The 27,691-nt window shown below is 40.5% G+C and overlaps 2 protein-coding genes across 4 annotated transcripts in view; one reads left to right on the top strand and one right to left on the bottom strand.

The window, feature by feature from the left end:
* Positions 1-99: 99 nt before the first annotated feature.
* On the top strand, positions 100-7,585 carry FBXO22 (F-box protein 22). The gene is made up of 7 exons (XM_064722401.1): positions 100-250; positions 346-478; positions 1,232-1,319; positions 1,733-1,828; positions 2,660-2,824; positions 3,174-3,339; positions 4,379-7,585. Exons 1-7 carry the CDS (start codon positions 147-149, stop codon positions 4,806-4,808), a joined length of 1,182 nt encoding a protein of 393 aa, XP_064578471.1. The 5' UTR covers positions 100-146; the 3' UTR covers positions 4,809-7,585.
* A 99-nt stretch (positions 7,586-7,684) lies between these two features.
* The window catches only part of NRG4 (neuregulin 4), a 48,300-nt gene continuing 28,293 nt past the window's right edge, over positions 7,685-27,691 (bottom strand). For 2 of the 3 annotated variants that reach the window (XM_064722404.1, XM_064722403.1), the window contains exons 2-7: positions 25,846-26,006; positions 24,825-24,879; positions 20,799-20,892; positions 13,102-13,251; positions 9,315-9,394; positions 8,991-9,222 (exon numbers count right to left, since the gene is read on the bottom strand). In XM_064722404.1, coding sequence (XP_064578474.1) covers positions 9,206-9,222; positions 9,315-9,394; positions 13,102-13,251; positions 20,799-20,892; positions 24,825-24,834 — 351 coding nt within the window. In that variant the 5' untranslated portion in view covers positions 24,835-24,879; positions 25,846-26,006 and the 3' untranslated portion in view covers positions 8,991-9,205. Of the gene's footprint in view, positions 8,793-8,990; positions 9,223-9,314; positions 9,395-13,101; positions 13,252-20,798; positions 20,893-24,824; positions 24,880-25,845; positions 26,007-27,691 lie in introns of those variants that run through there. The other variant, XR_010441602.1, reaches the window with a different exon arrangement.

The raw sequence follows: 27,691 nt of genomic DNA, 5'->3' as shown, positions 1-27,691 counted from the left end.
GGGGAGGTGAGAGCGGGGCGGGTCCTCCCCGCCGCCAGGCGGCGCCACTGGCCGGGCTCGTGCCCGCTCGCGCTGACCGGAAGTTGCCTCAGGCGCGGAGGCGCGCGGGTGACGCAGGGCAACGGGGCCGGGGAGGCGGCGGGGCCATGGAATCCGCGGCGAAGGGCAGCTACGTGCTCGCCAACCTCGCCGAGGTGGTGGAGCGTGTCCTCGGCTTCCTGCCCACCAAGGCACTGCTGCGCGCCGCCTGGTAAGGGCCGGGGCCGGGGCCGTGGGGTGGGCGGCGGCCGGCTCCGGTTGGCGGGGGCGGTGCGACCGACGCGGTGTGTCCGTGTTGTGTTACAGCGTGTGCCGGCTATGGAGGGAGTGTGCCCGGCGGACGCTGCGGACGCGGCAGCGAATCGCGTGGGTGTCGGCGCTGGAGCCGGGCCCCGCCGACAACCACGCGCTGGTGCGCGCGCTGGCCCGCGAGCTCGAGGTGAGGGGCGGCTGAGGGGGCGCGAGCTCGGGCCGAGGGGGTGTCTGAGGGGCGAGAGCTCGGCGCCTTCGTTTAAACGCTGAACGAGTTTCTTCCAACCTCCCGGCAAAAGGGACGTGCTCGGAGGCGTAGGCGGTTTTGACAGTTCGAGTGTTGCGTGTTAATACACCGATCAAAACGCCGAGGATTTGCAGTTCAGGGCACATCTGTTCATCGCGGCAATCTTGTTAAGAGGTTAACCCTCTTATGGTTGGAGACCCTGAGTAAACACTGCAGGACTTCTCTGCCTGGCAGGATTTCTTTCCAGTATTAACCTGGTGCTGGGCCTTCACTACACAAAGATTCATGTCAGGGTCTTTCTCAGTAGACAGGCCTCAGCAGATCAGTGTTAAACCAAGTGGGACAAGAAGCGCCTCTATACTGTTTCCCAGTATCAGCGCTGGTGAACAGTAGATGCCCACAACCATGAATGCAAGGAGTTTAGATAAAAGAAGGAGTAGAGTCATGGACCAGTCTGCTGAGCTGTTCTTGCTTCTGTGAGGTTTGGGTCAGCTTCCTGCCTGTGGGCAGAAGTTCCTCTGGGCACTTCTGAGGCTAATGAGAGGTTATGTGCTGGCTGAGGGGAGCCTGGTGAGGGAGGAGGGCACCGACGTGGGCTGGCAGGGGAGCAGGAGCAGTTTCTCCTCGGTTTCTGTCCCCACTTTCCCTCCACTCTGTCCTGTCCTGTGTACTCCTCCGCCCGTGTCTTTGCAGAAGGTGCACGTGCTGCCCCAGACCGTGCTCTACATCGCTGATGCAGAGACCTTCAGCGGGCACGAGGAGTGTCACGAGCAAAAGAAAGGTAAAGGCTGGACCTAACTCACTTCCATTTAAAGATAGACTGGGCTGTAAGCAGAGCACAGTCAGCTGAGGGGGAATTCTCTGTGGTTTGATTTCAGTGGACAGGAAATGTTTTGCAGAAGCCATGACTGCGTGGTATTGCATTTGTGGTAGGGAGCAGCTCACAGAATCTTGTTAATGTGCACAGATGGGTTCCTTTCCCTTCTGAGGAGGACGCTGAGTGTGTTTGCCTGCCGGCAGCCCTGTGCTCTCAGGGAGCAGCACAGAGCAGCGTGCTGTTACCAGGGCGGCCGCTGATAGGCAGCATTGGTTAAACAGGACGGGGTTGGCTGTGGGATTTGCTCAGAGTACACTTTTACTGCTCTCTGATGGGTTTTTTCTTTTGTTGTTGTTTGTCTCTTCTCATTTTAACAGCCAGAAAAAGAAACAGTAAAGAAACAGCTCTCGCACTTGAAAAGTTGTTGCCAAAGCGATGTCAGGTTCTTGGACTGGTCACCCCAGGGATTGTAGGTAGGAGCAAAATGGGTGGGTTTTGGGAGGTCAGCTTGAAGGTGTCATCTCCATTGTTCAGCACTGGCTTCAATTTTAAGGAGTTAAGTGTTGCTGCTAAGTGTTGTGGAACTTACTTCATGTATTGCAGTTATAATTAAAAGGGTTGATTTAATTGGGCAGGCAGCTTTCCCTGGCACCTTAATGTACTTATTGAATGTTGCTTGGATTTATGGATACATTTCAGTCATATTGTGACTAACTGTAGAGGGCATCCTGGTATATACCTGTGTGTAATGGTCTAGCAGGAGGCATCTGCAGTAACTGGAAAATTCACAGCCTCCTGTGGCAGGCTTTTTCTCATGCTTCACTTTTATCATTAGAAACTTGGTTTTTTATAGTTTCTCACCTTAAATTCACTTTCCACATTATAAGTAAGGTATTTGATTGTTGTCATTACCATATTTTAATAGTACACTCCCAGTTTTTGTGCCAGTTTTGCTTTAAACTGTTATCACATGCTTATAGGACACCTTAAAAACTTGAGTATGTCTGTGTGCCTGCAGAAGTTGGCAGGAAGGCTTGTATTGCACTGGTCTTGTTTTCTTAATGTTTTATATTTGATGTGCTTGGGGAGATATGTGTAAATATATCCATGTCAAAACTGACTTCAGTGGGATTGATAGCCAGCAGGACTTAGACATTTCATCTTTCCAAAACATTAACAAAAAAATCACAGGTTTTTTTAGGTAAGTTGTTACAGAAATAGATTGTCCTGCTCTTTCTGCCTGTGTCATGTAAATGAATGTATTAGAGTCTCTGAACACAAGATGCTTGGTTTTGTCTCTGTAGTTACCCCAATGGGTTCAAGCAGCAATCAGCCTCAAGAAATTGAAGAGGGCGAAGCTGGGTTTGCTCTGTTGTTTCCCAAAATTGATGGGGTGAAAATTCACACCTTCCATTTCTCTAAAGACGTGAAGAACAGGGTCTTTGATGAAAGCAAGTTTGCTGAAGCAGGTATGTCATTTTTCTCTCCTTTATGTGGGCTTCTGTGAGATGCTGCTCTCTGAGGTGCCAGTGGAGTTCTGAGTAGAACCAGCAGCTTCTGGCTCCAGGAGCCTCTGTGGGGCTGCAGCTGGTGACTGCATTTCTGCTCCTCCCAGTCCCTGGAGCAGTAAGGAGAAGTTATCCATATATATAAGGAGGAGTAAGGAGGAGAGTATCAGTTTCCAGTTCCTTCAGTTACATTTGAAGTGGAGCTGTTCAGAGGGAGGTGTGATGTAATATTTGAGGAGAAGCTAGGATGGTTAAACTTCAGAGTTCAGGATTTAAAAATAAGGGGATCAGTGTTGGCTTTTGTTTGTAGGTCTGAAGAATAACCCAGATCTCCGTGTTGTTCTTCTGTTTGGCTACAACTCCTGGAAGACTGGAGCTACTCGATTTCTTCATCAAATAGTCAATCCATTGAATGAGAAAAGTATCATCCTGGCTGGAGGACAAGTGGAGAGCTTTACATCACTGACCTCTGAGAAGTAAGTATTTTTTTCAAGGTAAATGATGAAAAAGATTTAACGTGAGAGAAACATTGCAGATCCACAGCCTTCTAGTTATATTGAAAATCCCCTTTACCAATAGTAAAATAACAATTCCTTAAAGGGAAAAATGCCACAACTGCTACACTGTGATGTTGCCAGAAAAGCTGGAAGCTTGGTATGGCTGTGTTACAATTTGGATTCTGGAAACCCAGCTAGGAGAAACCCAATGAAAAGGTGATTTTTAGCTTCAGATACCTTTTAGTGTTTATGGCAGTCAGCATTTCATCTCTGGAGTGCAGGTGAATGAGTGCCTGTTGTGACAGAGCCTGGGATGTGAACGTGTGTGTGTGTGTTTGTGCCTCAGTTTGGCTCACAGCATGGAGCAGGAGCTGCACACACAGCAAGGCTGTGCCCCAGGAGCTCACCTGAGCTGCCCTGGCTGCTGAAGGAATGGCATTCCGTCCTGTGGAGCACGGCCATGCCCATGGCTCCTCTCGTCCCACTGTGGGTCTGGAGTCCATACTAATATCCATGTTCTCCTTGCCTCTGATTTGCCAGCTGCACCATTGCCCCAGATAAGAGAGCTGACCTTAAGTAAAGTCACTGCAGATAAAGGTTAAGTATGTAACTACTTGACCCCGTGTGTCCTGGCCAACCAATTTAAAGCAACATGAATCCAAAACCTTTACTGACTGCTGCCCTGCCTTACTGTATAAATCCTCAGTGCCTTTGCTTGTCCTAAGTTTAACTGATGTTTTAGTTGAGTTGCAGAGCTGTGACACACACAAACTACTGAGTGAATGAGTGAAACAAATTTATGGTTAATACCTAGAAATGGATATGGAAGTTTTTCTTTGTGAAAGGTTGCTACACAAAAACATGGCTAAAATATGAAGTCTTTGGTTTGTTTTTTAACTTTGGTAGGTATCAGAATCACTGCAATGTCAGCTGCTTTGAAGCTAGGTCAGCAGCAGCAGTTCAGTCTGGTGAGGAGTGATCCCCCAGAATGCTCTAACTCGGTGCCGTTGCCTTGCAGTGCCCACGCCCAGCCCGGGGACGCCTGCGGTGTGGTTGGGTTGGCTTTCAGCGGCCCCCAGATCCAGAGTGCCACTGTCCTGCTGGACCAGGACGTGGCTGATGAGAGGACGGCAGAGGCGGCCATGCAGCGTCTCAAAGCAGCCAACATCCCCGAGCACAACACCATTGGCTTCATGTTTGCCTGTGTTGGCAGAGGATACCGGCATTACAAAACCAAAAGGAATATGGAAGCAGATGCATTCAGGAAGTTTTTTCCAAATGTGCCCCTCTTTGGCTTTTTCGGACATGGGGAAATAGGATGTGATCGAATAGTTACTGGGAATTTCGTGTTAAGAGAATGTAATGACATAAAGGATGACCTGCTTCATGGTTATACTACTGTAATGACTCTAATTCACCTTGGTTCAACTAAAGCAAACCAAGCATAAGTAAGGTTTAATGCTTCAGTGAGCTGTTTGTTTCATTCCAGAGAGCTGAGAAGTCTGGAAGAGTGGACATCTTGCAGTCAAAGCCCCTTCCAAAACATAAACATCATTTTGGTAATGTTACTGAGTCTTGTAGTTGCAATAGAGTTTACTGTAATATCTGTGAGAAAACCTTGCATTTTTTGTAATCCCCTGTACACATCAGAATTGCAGGAAATTATATTTGATGGAATTCTGCATTTGAAGAAAGCCTCTTTCTTCCAAAATGAAAATGGTTTCTACAAATTGTAGAATACGCTGAATTGGAAGGGACCCATCAGGATCGTTGAGTCCAACTGCTGGCCCTGAACAGGACACCCCAGGAATCCCACCCAGTGCCTGAGAGTGTTGTCCAAACTCTTGTTGAGCTCAGGCAGGGCTTGGTGCTGTGGCCGCTTTCCTGGGGAGCCTGTTCCAGTGTCCAGCCACTCTGGGTGAAAAACTTTTCCTGATATCCAACCTAAACCTCTGACTCAGCTTCATGCCACTTCCTCGAGTTCTGGCACTGGGCGTGAGAGTGAGGAGATACTGATGACCACAATGAGGACTCCCCTCAGTCTCCTCCAGGCTGAGCAAACCAAGTGTTGTCAGCCACTCCTCATAAGGCTTCCCCTCCAGATCCTTCACTTCCTCATGGCATTCCTCTGGACCCCCTCTAAACTTGATGTCTTTTTTATACAGAGGTGCCCCCAACTGCCCCCAGCACTGGAGACTGCCCCAGAGCCTGGCCTGGCTGGCGGTGCTGGGCTGATGCCCCAGGACATGATTGGCCCTCCTGGCTGCCAGGGCACGGCTGGCTCAGAGCCAGCTTGGCACTGACCCCAGCTCCCTTCCCAGAGCTGCCCTCCACCCTCCTGCTCCCCAGTCCCTGCACACAACCAGGGCTGCCCTGTCCCAGGTGCAGAATCCAGCACTTGCCATTGTTACATTTCATAGGGTTGGTGATTGCCCTTTGTCAATGTCTCTGCAGGGCCTCTGTCCTTGAGAGAGTTGACAGCTCCTCCCAATTTAGTGTCAGTGGCAAACCCAAACCCAAATGTAGAAAGAAACTACTTTGATGTGCTCTATTTATGCATAAAGCACTCTAGAAAAACTACTGATGCATTAAATCTACCATTTCCTGGATTTTATTTCTAGAGAGATGCAGAACTTTCCCAGAGTCCTATTTACAAAACTGAAGTTTTACTAGATAAAATAAATGAAAATCTTTAGAGAAAAGTAACAAAGTACTTGTTAAATAAAGATAGAAGTATGTCAAAGTACCTTGCCTTCTATTCTTAGAGAAAAATCTCTTATTTAAAGATGTCCAGCTAAAATTTCAGCTGGGCTCACCACCTTGAACTGAATTTCAGTTACTCAACTGTGTGACTCAAAATACAGTGGTTGCCTCTTCTCCTGTAGTGTGATTGCTATCTTTTAAATCCAGAGTGCTTAGAAAAATGTCTATCTGTCTTTGAGTTTCTATAGGAAGTTTTTTGCACTTAATTTTGGAATTGTGGGACACACAAGATCTGGCTATATTATATTTACATAGAGACTTTAAGTAAGACTTGTGCTCCTGCATGTTTTTCCCATGCTTTTACATCAGTCACCTGTTTTGATTGCTGCAGCTGGCATGCAGTACCAAGTAAGTAAATTCAGCATAGTCTCAGTATAGCTAATAATATATTTGCTGCTTTTTAAATTCTTTCCTCCCTTTTATTTTCACATAGTAATAGAATGACAAGAAAAAAAGTTTGATTTTGCACCATAGCACCAGATTTCTAAATGCTAAATCAAGCAGCTGGCCCATTTTCAGTGTAGTAAAAAGAAAATACCTGTATGTTGTACAACAAAGTAACAAGTTTTGCTTTAAATGTACCAAGGAAGATTTCAGTTACCAACTTTATTCCCATGTCTAGTTACAACTTTTCCTGAACTTGGCCTAGCAAGCTTTAGTAGGGGTGTATCTGTCCTGAGCATTACCTGTTGGTGTCAGTTGAGCACAGACAGCACTTCCCCATGGCTGTACTGATGATGGGGTTTTTAATTAGAAGATACTGTGAGCTGTGAACTCCCAGTGGCCATCTGTGGATGGAAGATTAGTAAGTGTGGGTGTGACTTGGACAACATTTAGTTATTTCATTTAGAGGGAAACATATCTGGAAGTAGAGTATGGTTCAATTTTCAGAGAAGCCCCTTGCTGGGAGGTGACTGTGTTATTTTAGCATAACCAGAATGTCACATTTGGCCCTTTGTGTGTGCATAACCTTCATGTTTAACTGGACAGAAAGGAAATGTTTCATTTCTGTAATGCAGCTAGGATTCCTGGTGCTGCCAGCCATGCTGAGCAGCCTGGGAGGGGTGACTGGTGCTGTGTTAGAGCAGTGGAAGGGTGATCAGCCACGTGTCCTCAATAGAGACTGCCACAAGGGCAGAGAATGATGCTGAGCTCAGACAATGGCACTGCTAAACCAGAAGCACCAGAGTGCTCTGCAGGGACACTCAGCAGGTCCTGCAGCTGAGGAAGCTTCAGAGATAAACATAGTGCAGAAAAGGGGGTGGAAGGTGGAGGGGTCTGCATCAGAGTCCAGGAATCCTCTCCAGCATCAAGAAGTGTGAGATGAATACCCTGGAGCCCTGCACATAGCTGGAACCACTGGAATGTCTGTCCCAGGCCACACCATGCCTTCCATGTGACAGGGAAATGGTCTAAGTGATAAAATTGCAACATCTGTGATTAAAGTGTTTTGCTATCCAGATTCATTTCGCCTCCATGCTGTTATTTGCTCTTCAACCACAACAACTCCTGAGAGAACCCCAAATATATTTACTTACCAGATGCATGTACCAAAAGGCAGAGATAATTGATAGAAAGTTTTGCAGTGCCAAAATTTATATTTCTGTCTCTCAAAAGAAGCCAGCATGAGGTTTTAAAATGGGTAAAGTTACTTAAATGAGTATTCAGCTGTTGAGGCCAATGTAAATAGCAGGACTACTCAAAAGATTTTCTCTACACCTGTGTTCTTATACATCTTCAGATTGTTTCTTTCGGAGATAAGAAATCTCTGTTCTGAATTTTCTCTCCTTTCAATTAATGAATTTTCTCAGCTAATCTTCCCTTCAATACAACCTTATAAGTCCCATATAATGACCTGCTTGGTAATGTGCCATTATGGGAACATGTCTGAGTTTTTGCTGGTTTCTGCTTCGTGTGCTAGAAATAAGTTGAAAAAAAACCTGTTCAGTTCACATTTTCTATGCCTCTGACTAACCAGACATTCTCTTTGTGTTTTGAAGGCAAAAAAAAGACATGGACCATGGCAGATGGCCTCTTTTTGTCTGAGTAAGAGAATCCTGTAAGAGACCAAAGTGTGGTATATAATATATCAGTGTGATCAACAGATGCTTATGTGAACAAAAGAAATAAATCTTTGGAGAAGGGCAGCATTTCTTTCAGCCAAGATACCTGTCTCAATAATAGTTTGTATCAAAAATTGACCTGACGAACAAAATTCCTGATTTCTGCTATCTGAAATGTCAACTGGAATATTCAAGGTAAAGTTTGAATTTCCCTCAGAAGTGAGATTTTCAGAAGAAAGCCAGACAAAATTAAAAACCATCAAGGTAGATTGATGTTAGTCTTGTTTAGTATTACAAATGTACACCAAACTCTGCCTAAGAAATTTTAACCGTTACCAATCTCTTTTCTTAATATTTCCCTTTAATTCTAATTAAAATAGTGTGCCAGGAACCTGGGCAATAAACTCCCAATGGTACCTCCTGCTGATGTTCTGTTACAATTAAAAAAAAAATAAATAAAAGTAAGTATTAGCTGGGAGAAAGGTGAGGGTTTTCCCCGTACATGTGGTAAGGGTGTCTGGAACAAGCCAAATTCAGGACATGTATCACAAATATCAATTTTGAAACTATTGAATCAAGATAGGCTTCAGCTCCTCTGGGGAAATCCTGTGAAAAAATGAAAAACCCCTATCAAAAATTCATAACATCACCTCACACTAAAATCCTGTGATATCTCATATTCTCTGTGCAGTGAAAAAAAATTGTATTTTTTTTATTTCCCATGTAGTAAAACCCAAGATTATCTCATGCATCTAGCTGTGCATTGCTGAAAAGCATAAAAAAATCTCACAGAATTCAAACATAAATTACAGTGATTTCTGTATAATTGACAGTTTTAAAAGTACATAGAAACTCCATTAAGTGCAACTGTTTAAGTCTTAGATGTCTTCTCCAATGCGTCAGCCTCCTGTTTCAGTCAACTTTCTTCTCTCATCTTGCTTACCATGTCACCCTCTACAATTTAGATTCTTAGGGTTGCTCTGCATGTTGTTTCTCCACCATTCTTCCACTCTAATGCTTTAGGCTGTTGTTATTTCTGAAAAATAAAACATGTGACTTTTAGTAACAAAAACTTCATCCCCCACTTGCCTTGTGGAGTCCAGTTATTTAATTTTAAACTGTACTCACTGTTGCAGCCATTGCTGCTTGTAGTTTCAACTAGGTTGGCACCACACTCTGAAGAGCTTGTCCTTGGAATGGAAACTTTCCTGACCATAAAAAACAAAAAGGAAACAACAGAGAGAGAGAGAGAAATACACACAGAGTGAAAAATTTATCAGGGAAGAGACAAATTAATAGAATGATTTTTCCATTGGAAAAAGTGTCATGGATCTTCTCCAATTAGTTTGTAATTAACACTCATTGCTTTTGAGAATCATGTGTTTGAGGGAGAAGAACAGATCAGAGGGCAGTACAGCATTTGGAACTACATGGCTTCTCTCCTGAAGGTAACTGTTTGTCTGATTTCTTAGGTCTTTATTAAAAAAATTGGTAAATAGCACAGAATTATTTGTCAATTCTCTTAGTGTTTGGAAACTATGTGAAATTTTCCACATTTTGTTGAAGAGAAGCAAATCTTGTAAATGGAGCTGATCATTTGCTGTCTAGTTCCCTTTCCTTTAATAGTAATCAGCCACCTGCTCTCTTGAGAAGAGTCATGAGCTATTCTCTGTTGTGTCCAGTTTGTGTCCTGTGGTGATGTAACTCCTCCACAAAGTCTGTTGTCTTGGACAGCTTAAATGGCTTCATTCCTAGACCCTGTTGTTTTGGCTGGCTGAGTTCTTGTTCATCAATATTACACTTACTTTACAGGTCATTTGGCACTTTAGCATGCACTCACAGTGAAATATAGAAATTAATTGCAGATTTATTTTGGTTTTTCCTAGGGTTTGCTCTATTCCTCTGAGCTATATGTGTGGCATTTAGGCTTATCTATTGCTTTTAAAGAAAAGCTGGCTTATGTGGCATCTCTTCTCATCACCTTTCTTATTCTTCTTCCAGTAACCCTGGCAAAATATGTTTGTGGAGGAAGAAGAGCAGATGGACGTGGTGTGATAGGTGAATTGCTGGAAGCAGAATATGCCATTTGTTCCTCAGCAGCAGTGTAATAATAGCAGGGGGTTTGTACACTTCCCTGTTTTGCCCATGTCAGAAGGACAGGAGGCTTTATCAGCACTGCTTGTTGGAGAGGGTGGGGGGTTGTTTCAAGATGGAGAGCAGCTAGATCTGTGTTTGCCCTGCCTCCATGTGCTCTGCAGACTGGAAAAAATAAATCATCAGCTGATAAAAATGTGATGACTCAGTTAAATGCAAAAGGAGAATTATTTCCCACTGTTCACCCAGAGCTTTCATGTGCAGCCCTACTCTTTTATGGATTACTTTCACTGTAAGTAATGATTTAGTTTTATAAGCAGAGCAGTGCAACCTCCACCCTTGTATGTTGAATGGATTTGTTTCTAGGGAGCACGAAATGCACTTGCACATGGTTGGTCCTCAAATCTGCCCCAAATAGCCTGAGAGAAAGAAAACTTGGAAAGGAGGGAGGTACAATGATACAGACAAGAAAATAGAGAAAACAGAGCACTGAGTTCAATATTCCAAATGATTTGATGTATAATTTTAGGAATTCAGTTTCCTTGTCCTGAACTTCAATTAGTATCTCCTCTTCTGCACCCCTCCAGATTACATTACTGTTTATACTAAAACCCCACTAGAACCCTCTGCTGAAAGAGCCATGGAAATGCTCACTAACACAGGATCAGGGAAAGGCTTTCTGCTCTCTCATTGTGGATCAAAAGTCTTTGTTAATAAAGTGGAGCGGTGGAAACTTTAGCACAATATGTCTGTTAACATTTTAAACTTAACATATCCTGTCAGGAGGCCAAGTGAAAGATGATGCAAAATCTCAGCTAACCCTTACAAGCCCTAGCTCCACCCTCTCCTAAGACAGAGGTGATAGATGAAGTTTGAGAAAAAAATGGAGATTAATGGCAGCTCTTAGCAATGATACTCATTCACTCAGCTGAAAAGAGGGGAGTAGATTAAAGTATCCACTTGAGACTCATCATGTGTTGGTCACTTCAGCCAAGAGATAAGGACTTAGTAAAGTGTTTCATTTATAGATGAGTTCTCTTGCAGGTGACCATCCTACATCAGCTCTGAGGTGTAAAGGTAAGACAATTTTAGCCAGTTAGGTTCTTTTACCTGTACTAAAGAAGTTCATAATGGTTTTATGAGATTTCCCAAATTAGTCTGGTGTGTAAGATGGGGTTCAAGGACAACTATGTTATAACTGAGTTGTTGCCCTTTTTATTTTGCTAATAAAGAGGCACTACTACTTGTTCTGCCAGTCAGGTAAAGTGTGAGTAAAGAGAAGTTGATGTTCTAACTATCTAATAACAGAATTTTCACAGACCTGTCATTGCTGTCACTCTAAGCTTCTGTACTTGGACCATAAAACACAATAGATTGTCTCCAGCTTTCCCCCAATTTTACTGTATGTGAAAGAAAAGGGATCTTTAACACATTACTCTCTGAAGACTTTTCCTTTTCTCAGAGACAATTTTACTTCTAAAGAAATACTGTCTGTATCTCTATGAGACTTGAATGAATTTTTCTTAAGTTAGTTTAAGCTGTATTTTGTTCTAATAAGTTTATAGTAATTTGCAAATGTTTTTAGCAAACAACTGCTGTGGCATTCCATGGCTAAGCAAAATTAATTTAATTAAAATTGCTATTGTGGGGGGTATCCTTTACAACAAGGGATTTTTTTGTACCAACTGTTTTATCAAATGCTCTCTATCTCTTCTAAATGCATTCAGCTGTGGGAGAAGCTGGCATTCAGTGGGTTTCCATGACAGCAGCTGAGGTAAAACCAGACCAGCTATTCCAAAGGTCGCTCATTGAAAGGCACAGATCAGAAAAGTTGATTTGGCAATGTGACCATGGGAGCACAAAGAACAGAATTGCAAGAACCTTTGGTTATCATAACCTAGGAGAAATGCAGTATAGGAGCAAAGAAAATATTGTGCAAGTCTGTGATGGTAAAGAATTACAGGGGCTATAAATTGCCTTATAGAGAGACACAGAGATGCACAAACACATATTATTGGTGTATGGCAAAATGAGTTCTTACAAAAAGTGCTGTACTCTAAAAATAAAGAGGGGACACAGGTGCATTGCACAGGTGCAAAATAGAGAGGGCATTGCAAGTGAAGATGATAAGTTTGTTTGGGTTTGCTTTAAGTGTAGTGATATGTGTACAGCATATAACAGTTGCCTCAATCCCAGTAAATCTTTGTGTTTTCATTCCAAGTCCTAATATGCCTAAAATGCTACTAAAACCAACCCTGCAGCACTTCCTGTCTAGCACTGATGTTTGCCTTCTACTCAAACCTGGATCATCCTGGACAAATGAGTAAGCTCTCTGAGTTGTCCTAAATGCTAGTAAACATCTACCTGGAAGTATTCTTCAATTTCATTCTTTCCTTAGTTTTCCTTTTTAGCCTGGGACTGGTAGAAGAATTAGGAGCTAGTGGCACCAGCTGCTTCAGTTACCAATTCAGTAGGAGCAGTTTCTGATCCCCAAGCACTTTGTTAATTTACCTCTACTTCTCTATCTTTGGACTAATGTTTTAAAATGTTAGCACTAACTCTAGATGGACTGCAGAATCTCAGACAGGGGTGTACTATGGATGTTTTTTACAAAGCAGCTGTAAGAGCTTAGAAATGAGAAAACTTCAAGCCAGGAGTTGGCAACAAGCAACAAGTTGAGACATCCCCATTCATTATGCTGAATAACCATACAACCTTATGGATAATTCATTACATACTTTACATTCAAATAATTAGTACATGATTACCAGAAGAAATTTCTACTTGATTGAATAGCTTCAGCCTTATGAATCACTTTTACCTGCAAAAGAAGTAGAATGCTCCAATTACAAGAACTCCTAGAAGAAGAAGGGAAGCCAAGAAAGCTGCAAACAGGTCACCTTTTGTTTGGGATTTGATGCTGGGCAGCAAAACTTCTTCACAACGAGCTCCTGTGTAATTCTCAACACACCTGGGAAACCAAGTTGTATTTGATTAGATGGTAGCTTGTCATCTACAATGAAAAGCACAAAAGGCTTCTTCTGGTAGAGAACTTGTTATGACTCAATTCAAAGGTTATATTTGCTTCACAGCAAGCTTTCTTACAGAATTTCCTCTCACCTTGTATTTCTGGAACAAAGGGGTTTAAGCATGTTGGGCATTAAGTTTACATTCTGATCCATAGTGCTTTTATAAATTAAATTTAGTATACTCATCACTGACAGATTTAATTAATTAAGCCTACTTCTTTAGTGTTAACTGTCATCCCCCTGGTTCACACACAGCAGTCATGCTTTCTTTTCCCTGTTTCAGGTAACTTCCTGGCTTCCTTTGTTGAAAATAGCAGTGTCAGCTAAAGAGATCAAGGAAATGAGAATTCACTGAGGCACAGTACAGCTCAGACTGCAGAAGTGGTTTATGCAGTGTAATAATTCATGCCAGAACATGCTACATGCTTGGTGAATAACCCCCTCTTGGAGAGACCTACCTAGAAGTCTTCTCTACTATGCTTATTTTATGTGTTGAGCTTCTGAAAACCTCTTCTGAAGAAAGGATTAAAACAAATATGGTATTTTACCATGGTAAAATGGTATGATATTTTAGTAAAAATAAATAAAATTAATGGCTTAGTAATTAATATTCAGCCAAAAATAGGTAGGTTGAAATTAAACTAATCTTCATTTATTATGTATTTTGCACTTATTCTGCTAAGTTCTCTTAAGGAATTGATTTCATTACAGAAAATGGGAAGCACTTCTTTCAATATCTAGATTCTATGTGTATTTTTTATACATGTAAATTTGCTTCTCTCTATTTGTATTACTAAAGATCTTGCTCCTTCTTGCTATTTCTGGCACTGAAGTCATAATAATCTGTGACATAAGCAATTTCAGGCTCCAGCTGAGAAAAATGGGCTAAACTCTGCAACATACTTGAAGTTCTCAACTGCCATTGGCAGCTGCAAGGTATAATTTCAGATGAGGGGTAAGAAGGTGGAGAGGGGAGGAACTGCCAAAAAAGAAGAATGTTTAGCATATCTAACTAAGACCAAAGGATCCCTGTGAGTTTTCTGACATGATGCCTGATCCCACTGCACTTTCTGTAGGTTACAGACCAGTATTTCAGTACTGCTGGCCTAAACCACTGCACAAAGAGTTACTACCCTTTTATTTTAATTCTTTGTCTTTGGAAATATAATAGAAGATTTAGGCACTAAAAAAAGACATCTAATTATCATCATATATTAAAGCTCTGCAACTGATCAAACAGACAGCATTTACTAAGGACAATCTGAGGCTTTTCAAAGTCATGATGTTTCACTGCTGGGAGAAGCAAGGGTAGGCAGACTGCTCTGATTGCTTGAGATAATGTTCCAGATATTTATTCTAAGTGTAGTGGCTTTTCAGTGGCCTATTTCTGAAATACTGTAGAATACTTTAAGAATAGAAGTGTAGTTTGAGTGGGGCATTGTTCTCTAGCAAGTGAGAGAGAAATGCTTTGAAGAGCTGAATAGAGTAACAGGGAAAGAAAATGGAATAAGAAATTCATAGGAGTATTCTTGAATAGCAGTGAAAACTGGAGAATAATGCAAGGCTAAAATGATACAGGAAGGGAAAAAATAGGTTTTGGCATCAAATTAAGGCTCATGGAAAAGTTCTAAAGTGTAAAGGGAGTAAGTCAGTAGCCTAAAGAGCAGAATATAGCAGGAGGAAGATAAGACAGTCACAGCTGCAGAGAGCTGCCCAGAGGATCAGGTAAAGGGTAAGGGTTACTGAACTGCTGTGATGCAGGAGATTGAGTTGGTGTGAACAGTGCATGGGAGCTGTATTCATGTGCTGCAAAGACAGGAGGAAAAGAACTGGGAATGTGTTGACAGCACAGCAAAAGGGTCACTGAGATCACAGCACTTCCTACAAAACAGAAAACAGAGCCAGATGCTTCAGGTAGTCACAAGTCTTTAAGAGGGAAAAGAGCTTGAAGGCCACCTAAGATGGTAAGGGGAAAACTATAGTGATACGAATCCAAGGTTACAGCAAAAAGAAAAGCCTATACTAAAGAAGCAAATGCCAAACTTAAGACATCCTGGATGCTGAACCTTTTAATTCTGCATGGTTGTAACAAAAACAAGTTGTAGAAATATGACTAGCTGGTTTGCCAGTATCTGTTTAACTGTGAGCAGTGCATTAGGGATTACAAAACTACCCATCCATTTTCTCTAAACTTGCTGGAAGTTATTCCATGCTACCTAGAAAATGCTGTCACATAACCTAAAAATTATGTCGGTTTTCATAGAAACAGGAAAATTAAGATGAGGTGTCTTTTGGTTACATTTTAATAATAAAATTATAGCTAATGTGACCAAGCTGTGCTACAGTTATGGCATTTCTGAAAATCCAGATATTCAAATATTGGTTTGAATAAGCTTTTATGAAGTTAGCCTTCCTGATGTACAAATAGGTAAAGGCCTATGTTAAAGATAGAAGCAACTGATGCTTTAAGACAACCAGGAAAGGTTTCTTCTGCAAGTCCTTTGCTAAAATAGGTGAGAAAGAAACTAAGCAGACTTCAGTAATTAGCAGTGGAATTCTCTCAGACCTGCTTATCCTGTTGCACTAGGAAAGCTCCAATAATTTCAGTGGAGTTACACATGCAGTGACTGCAAGCAAGACAGAAACAGTCTCCAAGGAGCACATGGGCTGTGAACATAACCCAGAACCTTGGTGTCTGTGCAGCCTCAGTCGTACTGTACACACCTCAAACGCCAGGGGCACTCTGTTTATCCTGTCTGTAATGGATGCCCAAAGCAGCACAGCAGTTAATAGCAGCTGCTGACATGGCAGGCACTGCTGCACCTGCCCCTGAATGAGCTGGGGCAAACCCTAGAGGAGCTGCACTCACTGTGTTTGTGTTCCCTGGGCAGGTGTTGCTGGTGCACATCACCTGCAGGCTGTTAACCTGCTGCTGCTGTTGCACATGGCCCTTTAAATGGCCCTGCTATGCAGCATTCTAGAGTTGATTCTTAAAATGGAAAAAAGTTCTTTCCCCCTCTAAGGAAATTGAATTTCTAATTCAGAGTTGAAAGACAGCAGACTTCAATGTTTGAGGAAAATCTGTGACTGAAACATCCCATTTTCAGCTGGCATCCAGATTTCTGCTCTCCTAGATGGCTGCACACACGTGCACACACACCCACACCTCCTGTCAGATGAGATGAGCCAGCCTTAAATGTTGTATACAAATGTCCCATAGGAGCTCCAGACAAAACACCAGCATATGGAAAGAAATCCACAGAATCTTTCAGCACAGGGTATTAATCACATCAGCATCAATGCAAGGGGGAAGGAAATGCACTGCATTGGATAAGATGTCAAGAGATGACCAGGAGGTGTGTAATTACATTGATCCTTTACAATCTGATTAGTAAGTAAAACATAACAGCCTTGCAGTAACAGGGGCATCACTGCTGTCTCCTTTCAGATGCTGCTTGTTGGACACTGCAATGATCCTGTGGCACTGGGATTTAGCAAGAAGGTGAAGTTTTTTTCTTTGCCAGACTCTAAGGTGGCCATCATAAGGAAGTAGAATTTGAGTCAAATATGCAGATTCTCACTGCTTTGCATTATACTATCAGGGTGTTGACTTTATTTTTCATTTAGTCTTCCTTTAGTCAGAAAAATTTTGGATACTTCTTGGTATAAAAACTATTTCCATGTAAATACAAAGCTCTGAGCAGAAAAAGATGAGAAATTATCTGCTTGTCAATGCAATTCAGATTACATGGCTGATAACTTCAAAATCAACATAATCTTCAGTCTGTAGCAGATTCCTCAAAGTTGTCCTAATACATACAGTCTAAGAACATCTAGTAAGTATGGAAAAGAATTTAGAGCCAAAGTGAATAAGCAACAGCAACATTAATTGTACACCTGAGCAACTCTTTAAAAATTTTTGCATTTAGAGAAGTTTCAAAACTGTTACTCTCTAGACACTGAGAGTAAAAAACAAAATGCTCCTACTGGAGAGAAGTTGAAAGAAAGGGTTATTCTTCTCTAAAACAATGGCTTATTCTCCTCTCCCTTAGCTATGTGTTTATATGGGAAGGTTTCCCTATCTAGCAGTTATATTCATTTGGATTGGTAATTGTTTTCAAACACATAAGAGAGTGTTGCATTTTATATCTTATGTTCCATTAAAAAGAAATCCTAATTACTGACTCTTTTTAGCTATACTTTTGGTGTGTATTCTAACTTTCATTACTACCTTTCAAGCCAAAAGCAGAACTGAGAAATACTTATTGGTCAGTTTGTTTCCAAAGAATCTGAGGTACATTAAAGTGTATTTTTGGAGGCAGAGAAAGGAGAAAAGCTCAGATGACTGGGAAGCCCTTCCCTGGCAACTTGTAGGGTGCATGTTCTGAAGGCTGAAAGCACAGCAAGTGTGTGACTTGTGGGGATGTCTGAAAGGGGAATGAAGGGCCCATGGCACAGAGCCAGGCAAGGAGGGAGCATACAGAAAGTGGCAGAAGGAATTTGCATGGCATTTACTGGATTACTGTAGGAAAGGTGGAGGAGACATTCCATCAGGATGGAAGCAAAGGAAGGGGAAAAGGAAGAGATATCCCTGAAGATGCACAGGCATTTCAGGAAGGAGATTTGCAAGGCCTGCCTGTGTCTCTTGCAGCACTTAGCCCTGGGCAGAGTAGGATCCCTGTCCCAAAATGAGTGTTCACTGTTAATTTCTGTGTGTACTGCCCTCTGAAGCAGAGCTCTGTGCATGTTGTCTTATACCATCTGCATTTTGCTTGAAATACAGAAAGAATGCTCTCAGAAATCTGCCAAGTATAAGAAAAAAATGGGAGTACCAGAGCTGCCCCTCAGAAACCAAAATCTTCACTTAATTCTGCAGTGCATTAATTGGTGATCATGGGACAGCTGTGCATCAGGTGCTGAGGCAAACAGCTTTCTGCCTTGTGCTTTGTGATGCACCTGAGGCAGCTGCTTTTCCATCCTCCTCTGTCCTGCTGCCTGTTTGTTCAGTTCATTTGAGTGTTCCTGGCCTTGAAGCTCATCTGGCTCATGGTGACAGGTGTGCCTTTTACTGCTGAGAACGTGAACTCCTTGTTGGGAAAGCACTGAGGGAAGATGGCAGCTGAGCACCTCATGTTTTAACACGTCAGCTGTATTTAAAATCTGCTACTGTTGCACACGGAGGGGGTCAATTAATGTTCAACAGATATTAAATCTCTGCCTTCTATGTATCTATTTGTGATTGAAAAAAAACCCCTGAAATTCCAAATGTAAACAGCAGCTCTTCATTTTTAGCATGCTACAAAACCACATATTGCTAAAGAATGATGCATTTTTCTGAGTCACATGGTGAAATTACTTCCTGTGATGTTGCACACGGTAATCTGGACTAACTCTGCTGAGCACAACACATTTGTGTGACCAAGTACGATGGCAAGGCAAATGTGTTTTAAGGTATTTTTACAGTTTGCTAGTCTGTTCTTTCTCCATCTCCTCCTTTTAATTAACAATCATTCAGCCCTTGAGTCTAAAAGTGCTCTGAGTTTCCTTTTCAGTAGGACACGACCATTTGAGAGCACTGGGGGGCTTTGGGTGGGATTTGGAAGAAACCTTCATCAAAGAAACTGCGCAACTGTGTGATGATGCCAGTCATGAAGTTCCAAAGCACCAAATATTTTCTGAATTCTGCTGAATAGTGATGCATTTTTTCTGTTGTTTCTATTCACATCACTGCTGATTACTAAGATATCTGTGTGTAAACAAAACCTTTCTCATCTATAATTAGCCTTCTCTGACTGATTAAGGAACATGCTTAGAATGAGGATGTGCTTAAATAGAATGCTGCTATTTAAACCCATCTAACTTCATAATCAACCACTAGATACAGAAAAAAATAGTTGATAACTTAAATGCAATAAGATTGCCTGAGTATAACAAAAATGCTCTTAAGATGTTACTTTTCTGCTTCAGCAGATTATAAAATCCTAAAGTACCTGAATTAAAAATTACTTCATTTGGAGCTGTTAAAGTGGAAATTATCTATGCTGACTGGTTTGTGCTCCTGAAGAATGAATTTTTCTGATTATTTGTTACTTCATATTTATAGTTATTGCATTGAATACAGATTCCTTGTTACACAGTCCAGTAGTAGTTGAGAGGGTGCTTTGAAATTGTGTAGCAGCTGCTCTTCAGTTTAACCATTCATTTTTCATTTATGTACAATAATACAGGATTCCTTCTAGGAAAAAAAACATATCTATTTCAAAATGTTTTACTTTTTTTGTGTAGTATTCATTTTATATTGCATAAGCTTGCAAGGTTTAGCACATAGAGTAAATCATCACACAGCACTTCAGAGCTTTAATCTCACTTGTGGATCTGATTCATTGTGACACTGAACAATGACAGTGATATGCTGTGTATATTTTTCAGTGAGCATTTACCACAAAATTGCCTCTTTTCTCCCTAAGTAAATGAGTTTACGTGCTTGAGTTTAAGTATTTAGATTGAACTGTACCAAACAAAAAGTAATATTTTAATTAGGCATCTGGGAAAAGATGTTGTTTCCTTCTTCACCTGTTTTATCCAGTTATCATTAGTTATAGCTCAAGACAGAAGAGGGAACAAAAGTTGCCATAGAAGAAAAAAGATAATACCCTTAAGTGTATCTAATATTTGTCTGAATGCCTATTTTTTTGTTAAGCAAACCCATTAAATCAAACATAAATTATTTTGATGAATAACTCAGAATTAGTAAATGCAGGACTGTGAACAGTGACAGTTTTATGGAGCATCTTATGTCTTGTCAAACCAGAGAATAAAAAGATAGGGCAGTATTTATGCAGGAAATGTATCCACATGCAAAACCAGGGAGTGTTTCTTTTCCAGTTTGCTACATGGGCTTCAGCAGGAAGAATGGTTCTGTCATGGAGTGTTTTAAGAAGTATCTCTATTTGCTGCCTTGATGTTTCTTTATCAAGCAGTCTTTGGCTGTCACTATAAAGCTGCTCTTTGAGTATTTCAGCATGACTTGAAGAACACAGTAAGTCTTGAATTACATTAATTTTTTCCCTCTTAAAATATTATATTATTTTTTTGTGTCTCTGCATTTTGATCAGGTCAGGCCATTTTATATTAGAAAAATTTTTGGAATATAATTAACTGGTAAGAAAAACTGTACTTTGCCTTTCTGAATGCTTTTCCCACAGTCTATATTCCATGAGGCAAAGGGTATTTTGTTCTTTCTGTATTGTAATAAGGAAATATGGCTCTAATTATAGATATAATCCTGAATGCATATGTAACTGAATACTGTTCCACCTGCCAAGCAAGTATACACATTTCTTTTTCTCATATAACCATGTCTCTGTAAACTAGGTAAGTAATAGGTAATTGGTATTTAGAAGTGATTCCTTAAAGAAGGAAAATGGAGAAATAGTCTTTAGACAGCTACTGTCCAATACTTAGACACACAAACTTCAGTTTCACTGACCTGCAGAATGGACTGGATACAGTAGGAATCATATAACAAATCCCTCCATTTAGACAAAAAGATCCATAACTGGTGCCACAGAGTTCTTCATGATCTTAAAAATAAGACCAAAAGAAACACTGAGAAAAACAGACTTCAAACCAAAAAAACCACAAAAATAAACTACCACCCAAATGAAACCAGCCTATGAGCAAAAAAGGTACAGGTCTTGCCTTCCAGGCCAGCAACACAGAGCACTGTTTTGCTTAACAGTTTCATGTAACAATATGGAGAAAAGATCACAAATTTATCACCATATCAGATGTGAAACAGATAAATGGGATGAATAAATCAAACTTTCTCTTGCAGTGAGAAATTCTCCATTGCTTCCCTTGCCCCTCATGAGCACTCACACAGGGAGTGCAGTGGTTCACACCATGACCCAGGTGAAGTCTGGTTTCTCCTGTTCAGTAGCACAAAGCCCCTTTAGCTGAACGGGCTCCTGCAATAGAGTCAGTCAGTGCAGAGGCACCCAGTGCCAGCTAAGGGCAGGACATTGGGAGGCTGCTCTGGGCTGAAATGGGACCCTGGGACACCCCTGGGCTTCTCCTCCCCAATTCTCAATTTCTCAATGGCCAAACCAGGGCACAGCCTGCAGCACTCACTTATGGACAGGACTGCTGGCTACAATATCCTTTCCACAGATCTCAAAAAGGCTTTTTCCTAACTCAGTAGGCTTCTTAGATGAATTCTTAATGTGTTAAACACAACAAGGCATTCTGATAACACCCCAAATACAACATTAGGACACTAATGTTGGCACTTGTAGCAGCACTTGTCCATTTTGTGCTTAAAAAGCACATCTAACTGTTCCACTTCACTCTTCCTGAAAGCAATCTAAATTTGGAAGTTGGACTGAATATATTTATGACACATTTAATGCATCAGTAACTCATTTCATATATATGCATCTAATATTTTTATATATTTCTTCCATCTTATGAAACCACAGTATCTCAATCAAAACAAAAATAGACCAGTCTTCTGACATCACAAGGGTGATAGTCATGTGTTGCCTCACACTTTAGGTGTTCTTGCTGTTATTTCTCTCAGAAGTTCTGAAAACCAGAATTCTGCTGTGTCACTATTTATGTATAGAAGACATGTTCTATACATAACAGAGTTAAGAGGAATCAAGATTTTAGTTTTCTTATTTGTCCTTCAAGAAAAAGAGTTAGAGTTCCCCTTTATTCCTGCAGAAAAATAAAAAGTAAGAAGTGTGGCTGTAAGACATTCTACCCTAGAGAGACCTTCTACAACTTATCTAAAATAAGCCAGGCTTTTCTAAGAGTGGCAGAAATGCTCAGCTACTTCTACTTCTGTGCAAAAAATCATTGTGCATCCTCTATCCTCTAGGCCAGCTCTACCAATTCTACTCTCCCTTCTTCTCCTGCATTCTTTCCTTTCTATGGCAGCATATTGATGCAGAATGTGAGTAAGTCCTGACATTACTTTAAGATGAAGACAGTTACACCCCAGGGCCCAAAAGGAATTCAGTTTCATGTTCCTGTTACTGAAGTGCCAGCATCCAAATGGTAACTGGACCTTCTTGCCTGTTTGCAGATAAATTAGGAAGCTGGAGGAGGGGAGAACAAAGGCTGGAAAGATTGTTCATGTTTGACCTTGTTGCACAGAAATATGTGCTCTGTCCTACCTTGTTAGAAGTTAAATGGAAATTTATTTTAACTGTGAACCCTTCTGTGCTTGTCTGCTGGCAATTAATTTACTGCAAGCTCACAATTAAAAGACTTTTAAAATTATTTTGTATGGGTACAATTGCAATAGGAATAAAATGGGAATGGGAGAAAACAAGGAGGTTTTTAAACAAGAACTACACCTTAATTGATTTTCATTCTATTCAAACATAACAGTGGACCTCCTGTGAGAGTTTAATTCAGTTGAAGGCCACATCCTCCCTTAAATCAAGAGAGGGCACTGAACACATCAACAGTGTATCAGAATGTCTATACAATTTTAAGAATCAAGTGAGAAAAACAAAACTCCCAACTTTGACCTGCTCTCAACTCTGTTAAGTGTCTGAGGGAGTTAACTGTTGAAATTCTAGCAGACAGAAAAGGAAGATGATAGAAGGTGGGCTCTGCAGAAAAATCCTTTTGAACAGCTCACAGAAAGGTTTCAAAGGAATTCTCATGAGAATTAATGAGAATTTGTTAGCCTCCTTAAAATCCTGCCTCGTTGCTTCTATTTCTTCATCCTTCTGCAGAAATAGACCTGCCTCACCCTGGCACAGGGGCAGAGCACTGAAGAATGCTAAATGCCTCCAGTCATTCATGCCTTGGGACATTGGGAGAATGAACACTGTCAAGGTGTGATCTTCGTATCAAGGACCAGCTCTGCAGCCCAACCAGGCATTTCTGCTCGGGCAAAATACCTCAGGCACTTTCTCTTAGGTCTATTAGAAAAAAGTGAGAGAGGTGGAGAGAGAGAACAAAAAGTGCCCAGGAAGCCTTTGAAACCTTTTTGATTGTAATTACAGACAATTTTTCTATAGGCTATTTCTTTCTAGAAATAGACTTTTCTTCCAATACTAAGGGGAAAATGGCAACCTTAATTCCAGCAGTAATGAGAAACTTGAGGAAATATCTATGCCCACATTGATCAGGTACCCCTTTTTTCCATCCACTTGTGCTTTTCATTAATTCTATTTTGTGTTTTAATACTTTGCTACTGATCACTAAAACTATCTGAGTAACACAGTACAATGTAGATGTTAGAATTATGAAAGACAATCAAAGAAATTCAGGAAGCTTTAGCATGAAGAAAAAATATTACTAACAAACTGTAATTTGCTACAACACAAAAACAGGTATTATTGTACTCCAAACCTATGATATTGAAATGCAGTAGCTTGCTGCAAATTTCAAAGTCACAGTTCTGTATTTGTAGACAGGAAAGTGTGAAAGCACCAGTTTACCCCTTTAAATCAATAGTCAGTGATGCAAAAGAGTATACTGGAGAATCAGAGGGGGTTCAATACAAGCCAAAACCCAATTACATTAGCATTGGTGAATGTGTTATGATTTTTCATGAGGTAAGTCAATACATTATATTAATCTAAAAATGCAAATTGTATGCTTTGAAAGTCAAATGTATACTACAGTCAGACTCCATAATGAAGATAGAGACAAGAGATGGGCAATTAAAAAAATACAAAAGATTTAGCTTTAAAATTAATAGAACTCTATCAATGTATGTTGTACATAACATATAAGTATGTATTTTGATACCACCTTCTATGTGAGAGATTTAAGAGAAGTAGGACACAAAAGCTTCTTCTTTAAAAAATTGGATTTTTGTGGAAGAAGTGAAGAGGAATAAAATGAGGTTGTTTTTTCTAATGCTAGACTGAATACTTAAAACTGACTGAGGTAATAGCAGCCTTTAAATACACTTATGCTTAATTATTCTCTCTGAGGACATGCAGGTGTCCTGGTTTCAGCTGGGATAGAGTTAATTTTCTCCCTAGTAGCTGGTACAGTGCCGTGTCCCTAAACTGTCTTGTCTGTTTGTATTTAAACTTTTGTAACCTGACTGTCCTGACTTTAAAAAATAACCAAATGCAGGCTCAATATCATCTTAACCCCAAAGAGCCAGGCAGCCTTGATAATCTACATGTAGACTCAGCTGTCTTGCCTAGTCCAGAGGCTAAAATCCTGGACTGCTAACACAAGAAAGGGAGAGAGAGGAGTGGGAAATGTTGGCAGAAGGTAAAAGGGGGCTGATGCATGCTCACTTGTAAGCAGCTTTACCCTGCACACTAACCAGTCACACGCTGAAATACCAATATTGATCACAGCAAACACCTCCTTACAGGATTTGTACCACTGGCTGGTGAACTCTGGTGAGGGATGGCATCTCTGCACAGCAGTTGTGACAGTCCCAGTGGCAGCTATCAAAATCAATGCCACTTCAGTGAATTCTAATGTATAGATGGATGTATCCAAGTAAAGACTTGGCAGAAGTTACCTGTTCGCATATTATTCCCACACCAATTTTTGTTCTTGGTCAGAGGCAACAGCACCTAAAGACAAACATGTAAATTAAGCATATAATTTTTGAACCTGGTGTCTTTTTCCCCTGAAGAAATAGCTATTGGAATGCAACTTTCAGTGCTTATGCTAAGACATCCATTGCACTCTGTCAGTAATGCACTGTTATATGGAAGTTCCATTAATTCACAGTTAATGGCAAACACTCAAGTCTGCTGTCAAGTTCAGTGAATCCCTGAAGGCAGAATAAAACTAAATTCAGGCTAAAGCATGTTTAAACAATGAATATGTTTTAAAAACTGCCATGCTTATTCAGAATTGTAATACCTGATGCATTTAGGCAGTCTGATTGATTCTGGCTAGCTAATTAGATTGACACTTGCACCTTGAAAGACAGTGCACTCAAGTGAACCATTCCTCAGACTGCTAATTAGTCAGGTAAGATCTTGGTGGTAGAACTCTTCCATTCCACAAACAAGAACTTTCTAATTTGTCATTTCTCACAGTCAATATGTGTTTCACTTGAGTGTCCCTCATGTCTGGATGTCAGGTGAAATTGTAATATAAGCTGTGAATTTATCAAACTTGTACAATGATTTTTTACATCTTCAATAGAAACCCTCTGCCTGGACAGAAACCAATGTTCACTTGACATTGCTAAAAGAATCTATTCTGTAGACATGCCAACTCTATAACCATCTATTCTAGCTATACTCTGTTTTCTTGTTATACAGCCAAGATTTACTGTACCAAATAGGTTACTGAACAAGTCTAACATAATAGATCATTTTGTCATGTTTGCTTTCTTTCTTCAGAGTGTATGCAAAGTAAATACTTAAGCAAACTGTCCTATATTGGAAGAAAGATTTTTTTTAAACCATTAAATGATCAAATAAACTATCAGCTTTATGATAAATAGTTGCCTATACCACAGCTTTAACTAACAGCTGGCTTTCTGTAGAGGCCTATTTCAAGAGGTGTAATGCATTTGTACTTACTTTATAAGCAGCTGGTTCTGGTTTTCATGGGACCTCAGGTGGCTTCTCTAGCTTTTTACCTGTCCTGTCCATACAGGACAATGAGAACTGGCAGCTCCCTGTGACACTGGGCTGTAACAGCAAGGTCCCCACCCAAAGGTGGCTCACAGCTCCACTTTGCTCTGTGTACAGAAGCAAGAACAATTAACACAGCATGTGGCACTTCAGAACTAAAATCTTTTCAAGAGAAATAAATCAGGAGATTCATTTTTGTAGCAGTCAAGATCTGGATTCTATGTGTGCTGTTAAAAAGGTTTCTAGTTTACACACAGTGCAGTGGGGTGAGGTTACAACAAAGACAAGTACAGAACAGGGTAACACCCCTCATGCTCACAGGATTACTTGCATATTTTTTCTAGAGTTACCAGTACTAAAGTTTATTGCTGAATTCAAAATACTCACAAAATGTAGTACATGTAAATAGTATCATACATATATTTTACACTGGCATAAAAAATCTGATTTAAATTTGTGTTTTATGGGAGCAAATAGTCTTTGTTCATTTAGTTTCCCTTTTCACAGAAAGCTCCACAAAATTGTATAATATCCAATAACTCTCATAAAATATAAACAGGATATATAAACTAAATTTCATTACTAGCTCCTGTACTAGATTTAATTAGGATATGAATCCTTGAATTGACAAAACAGCTTGAGTTTTGCTACTGCCAAAAGGAGATCTCACATTTTCTCTCCTTCATCTTACAGTCAGTATGTACCTCAGTACCTCTGGTGCTGCTCCTGGTCTAAGTTCAACTTTTTCAGAAGATGCTTAAATCCAATGATCTGGCAGAAAATCCCTTAGGGCAAGCTGATGGTTTTCTCCTGCATCAGTGTGTTAAATGGATGTGCTGTGCAACTCATCAGCTCTTGGGACTAGGACTAATTGTTCCATGTAAAACAAATTGTTTATGAGCTGAGTGTAGAGAGCAAGACAGCTTGAGGAAGGCTGTGGGACTCCTAATAATTTATTTTCAAACTCTGTTGCCTGTGTATTCAAGGAAATAGTGGGTGACAAAGGGAAGGAGTGAAAATACTTCCCCACCAATGTGAAAGCATAACTTTATTTTTTAAACCTGATAATAAGTATCACAATATGGGTCTAAAGATGTTTTTTTAAAGAGGTGCTGCTGACAGCATTCACAGCTTTGACTTTTTTGTTTTTAAGACTGAGAAGTACATCATTAGGTAATGATGTATTTAGATGTTTTTCTCTGAGGTGTTGCACTCTGAACAGAAGTTCAAGTATGTATCAGTGTTTGAAAAGAATAAACTGGACTCTCTATCTCATTAGATAATAAGATGATATATTTAAAGAAAAGAAAGCACTGCAGCAGAAATTGTTGCTAAATTTGATTGTAACTCACGTCTGTGTGTGCACTGAGTTCATACTAGAAACACAAAGATCATCTGTGCATCTTTCTTGCACTTTCCAAACTGAATCTTCCTCTAGATGCAGATATAGCCTATGCTCACAGAAACTAAAAATCCAATTGTATGAATGCTCAAATGTTTATCTTCCATGTATCTTAGGAGTTTGTTAAATGTTACTTTGTACATCCAGTTAAGAGCATTTTAATCTGAAATTTAAAATATAGCCTGTTTTGCTCTGTGCCAGCTTGTTGAAAAATCTTGTCAGTTCTACCCTTTTCCCCTCATCTTTGTCATCTAAACTGATGCTAAGAATAGTAATGCATTGTTTGAAATGCTTGTATGTGAAAGGTAGGTCACCTGTGTATACTGAGATATATTGAAACAAGTCTTGAACTTATTAGATTTGTCTTTAAATGAACCTGTGTGCTTTACT

Source organism: Zonotrichia leucophrys, chromosome 10 (assembly GCF_028769735.1).
Source record: "Zonotrichia leucophrys gambelii isolate GWCS_2022_RI chromosome 10, RI_Zleu_2.0, whole genome shotgun sequence".
Classification (NCBI taxonomy): Eukaryota; Metazoa; Chordata; class Aves; order Passeriformes; family Passerellidae; genus Zonotrichia; species Zonotrichia leucophrys.
This window is presented reverse-complemented; position numbering and strand designations above follow the sequence as displayed.

Excerpts from the sequence above, each read along its gene's own strand:
- FBXO22 (XM_064722401.1), top strand. The coding sequence starts at position 147 with ATGGAATCCGCGGCGAAGGGCAGCTACGTGCTCGCCAACCTCGCCGAG. Across the intron at positions 251-345 it reads GCACTGCTGCGCGCCGCCTG|CGTGTGCCGGCTATGGAGGG; the intron begins GTAAGGGCCGGG and ends GTTGTGTTACAG. Across the intron at positions 1,829-2,659 it reads GGTCACCCCAGGGATTGTAG|TTACCCCAATGGGTTCAAGC; the intron begins GTAGGAGCAAAA and ends TTGTCTCTGTAG.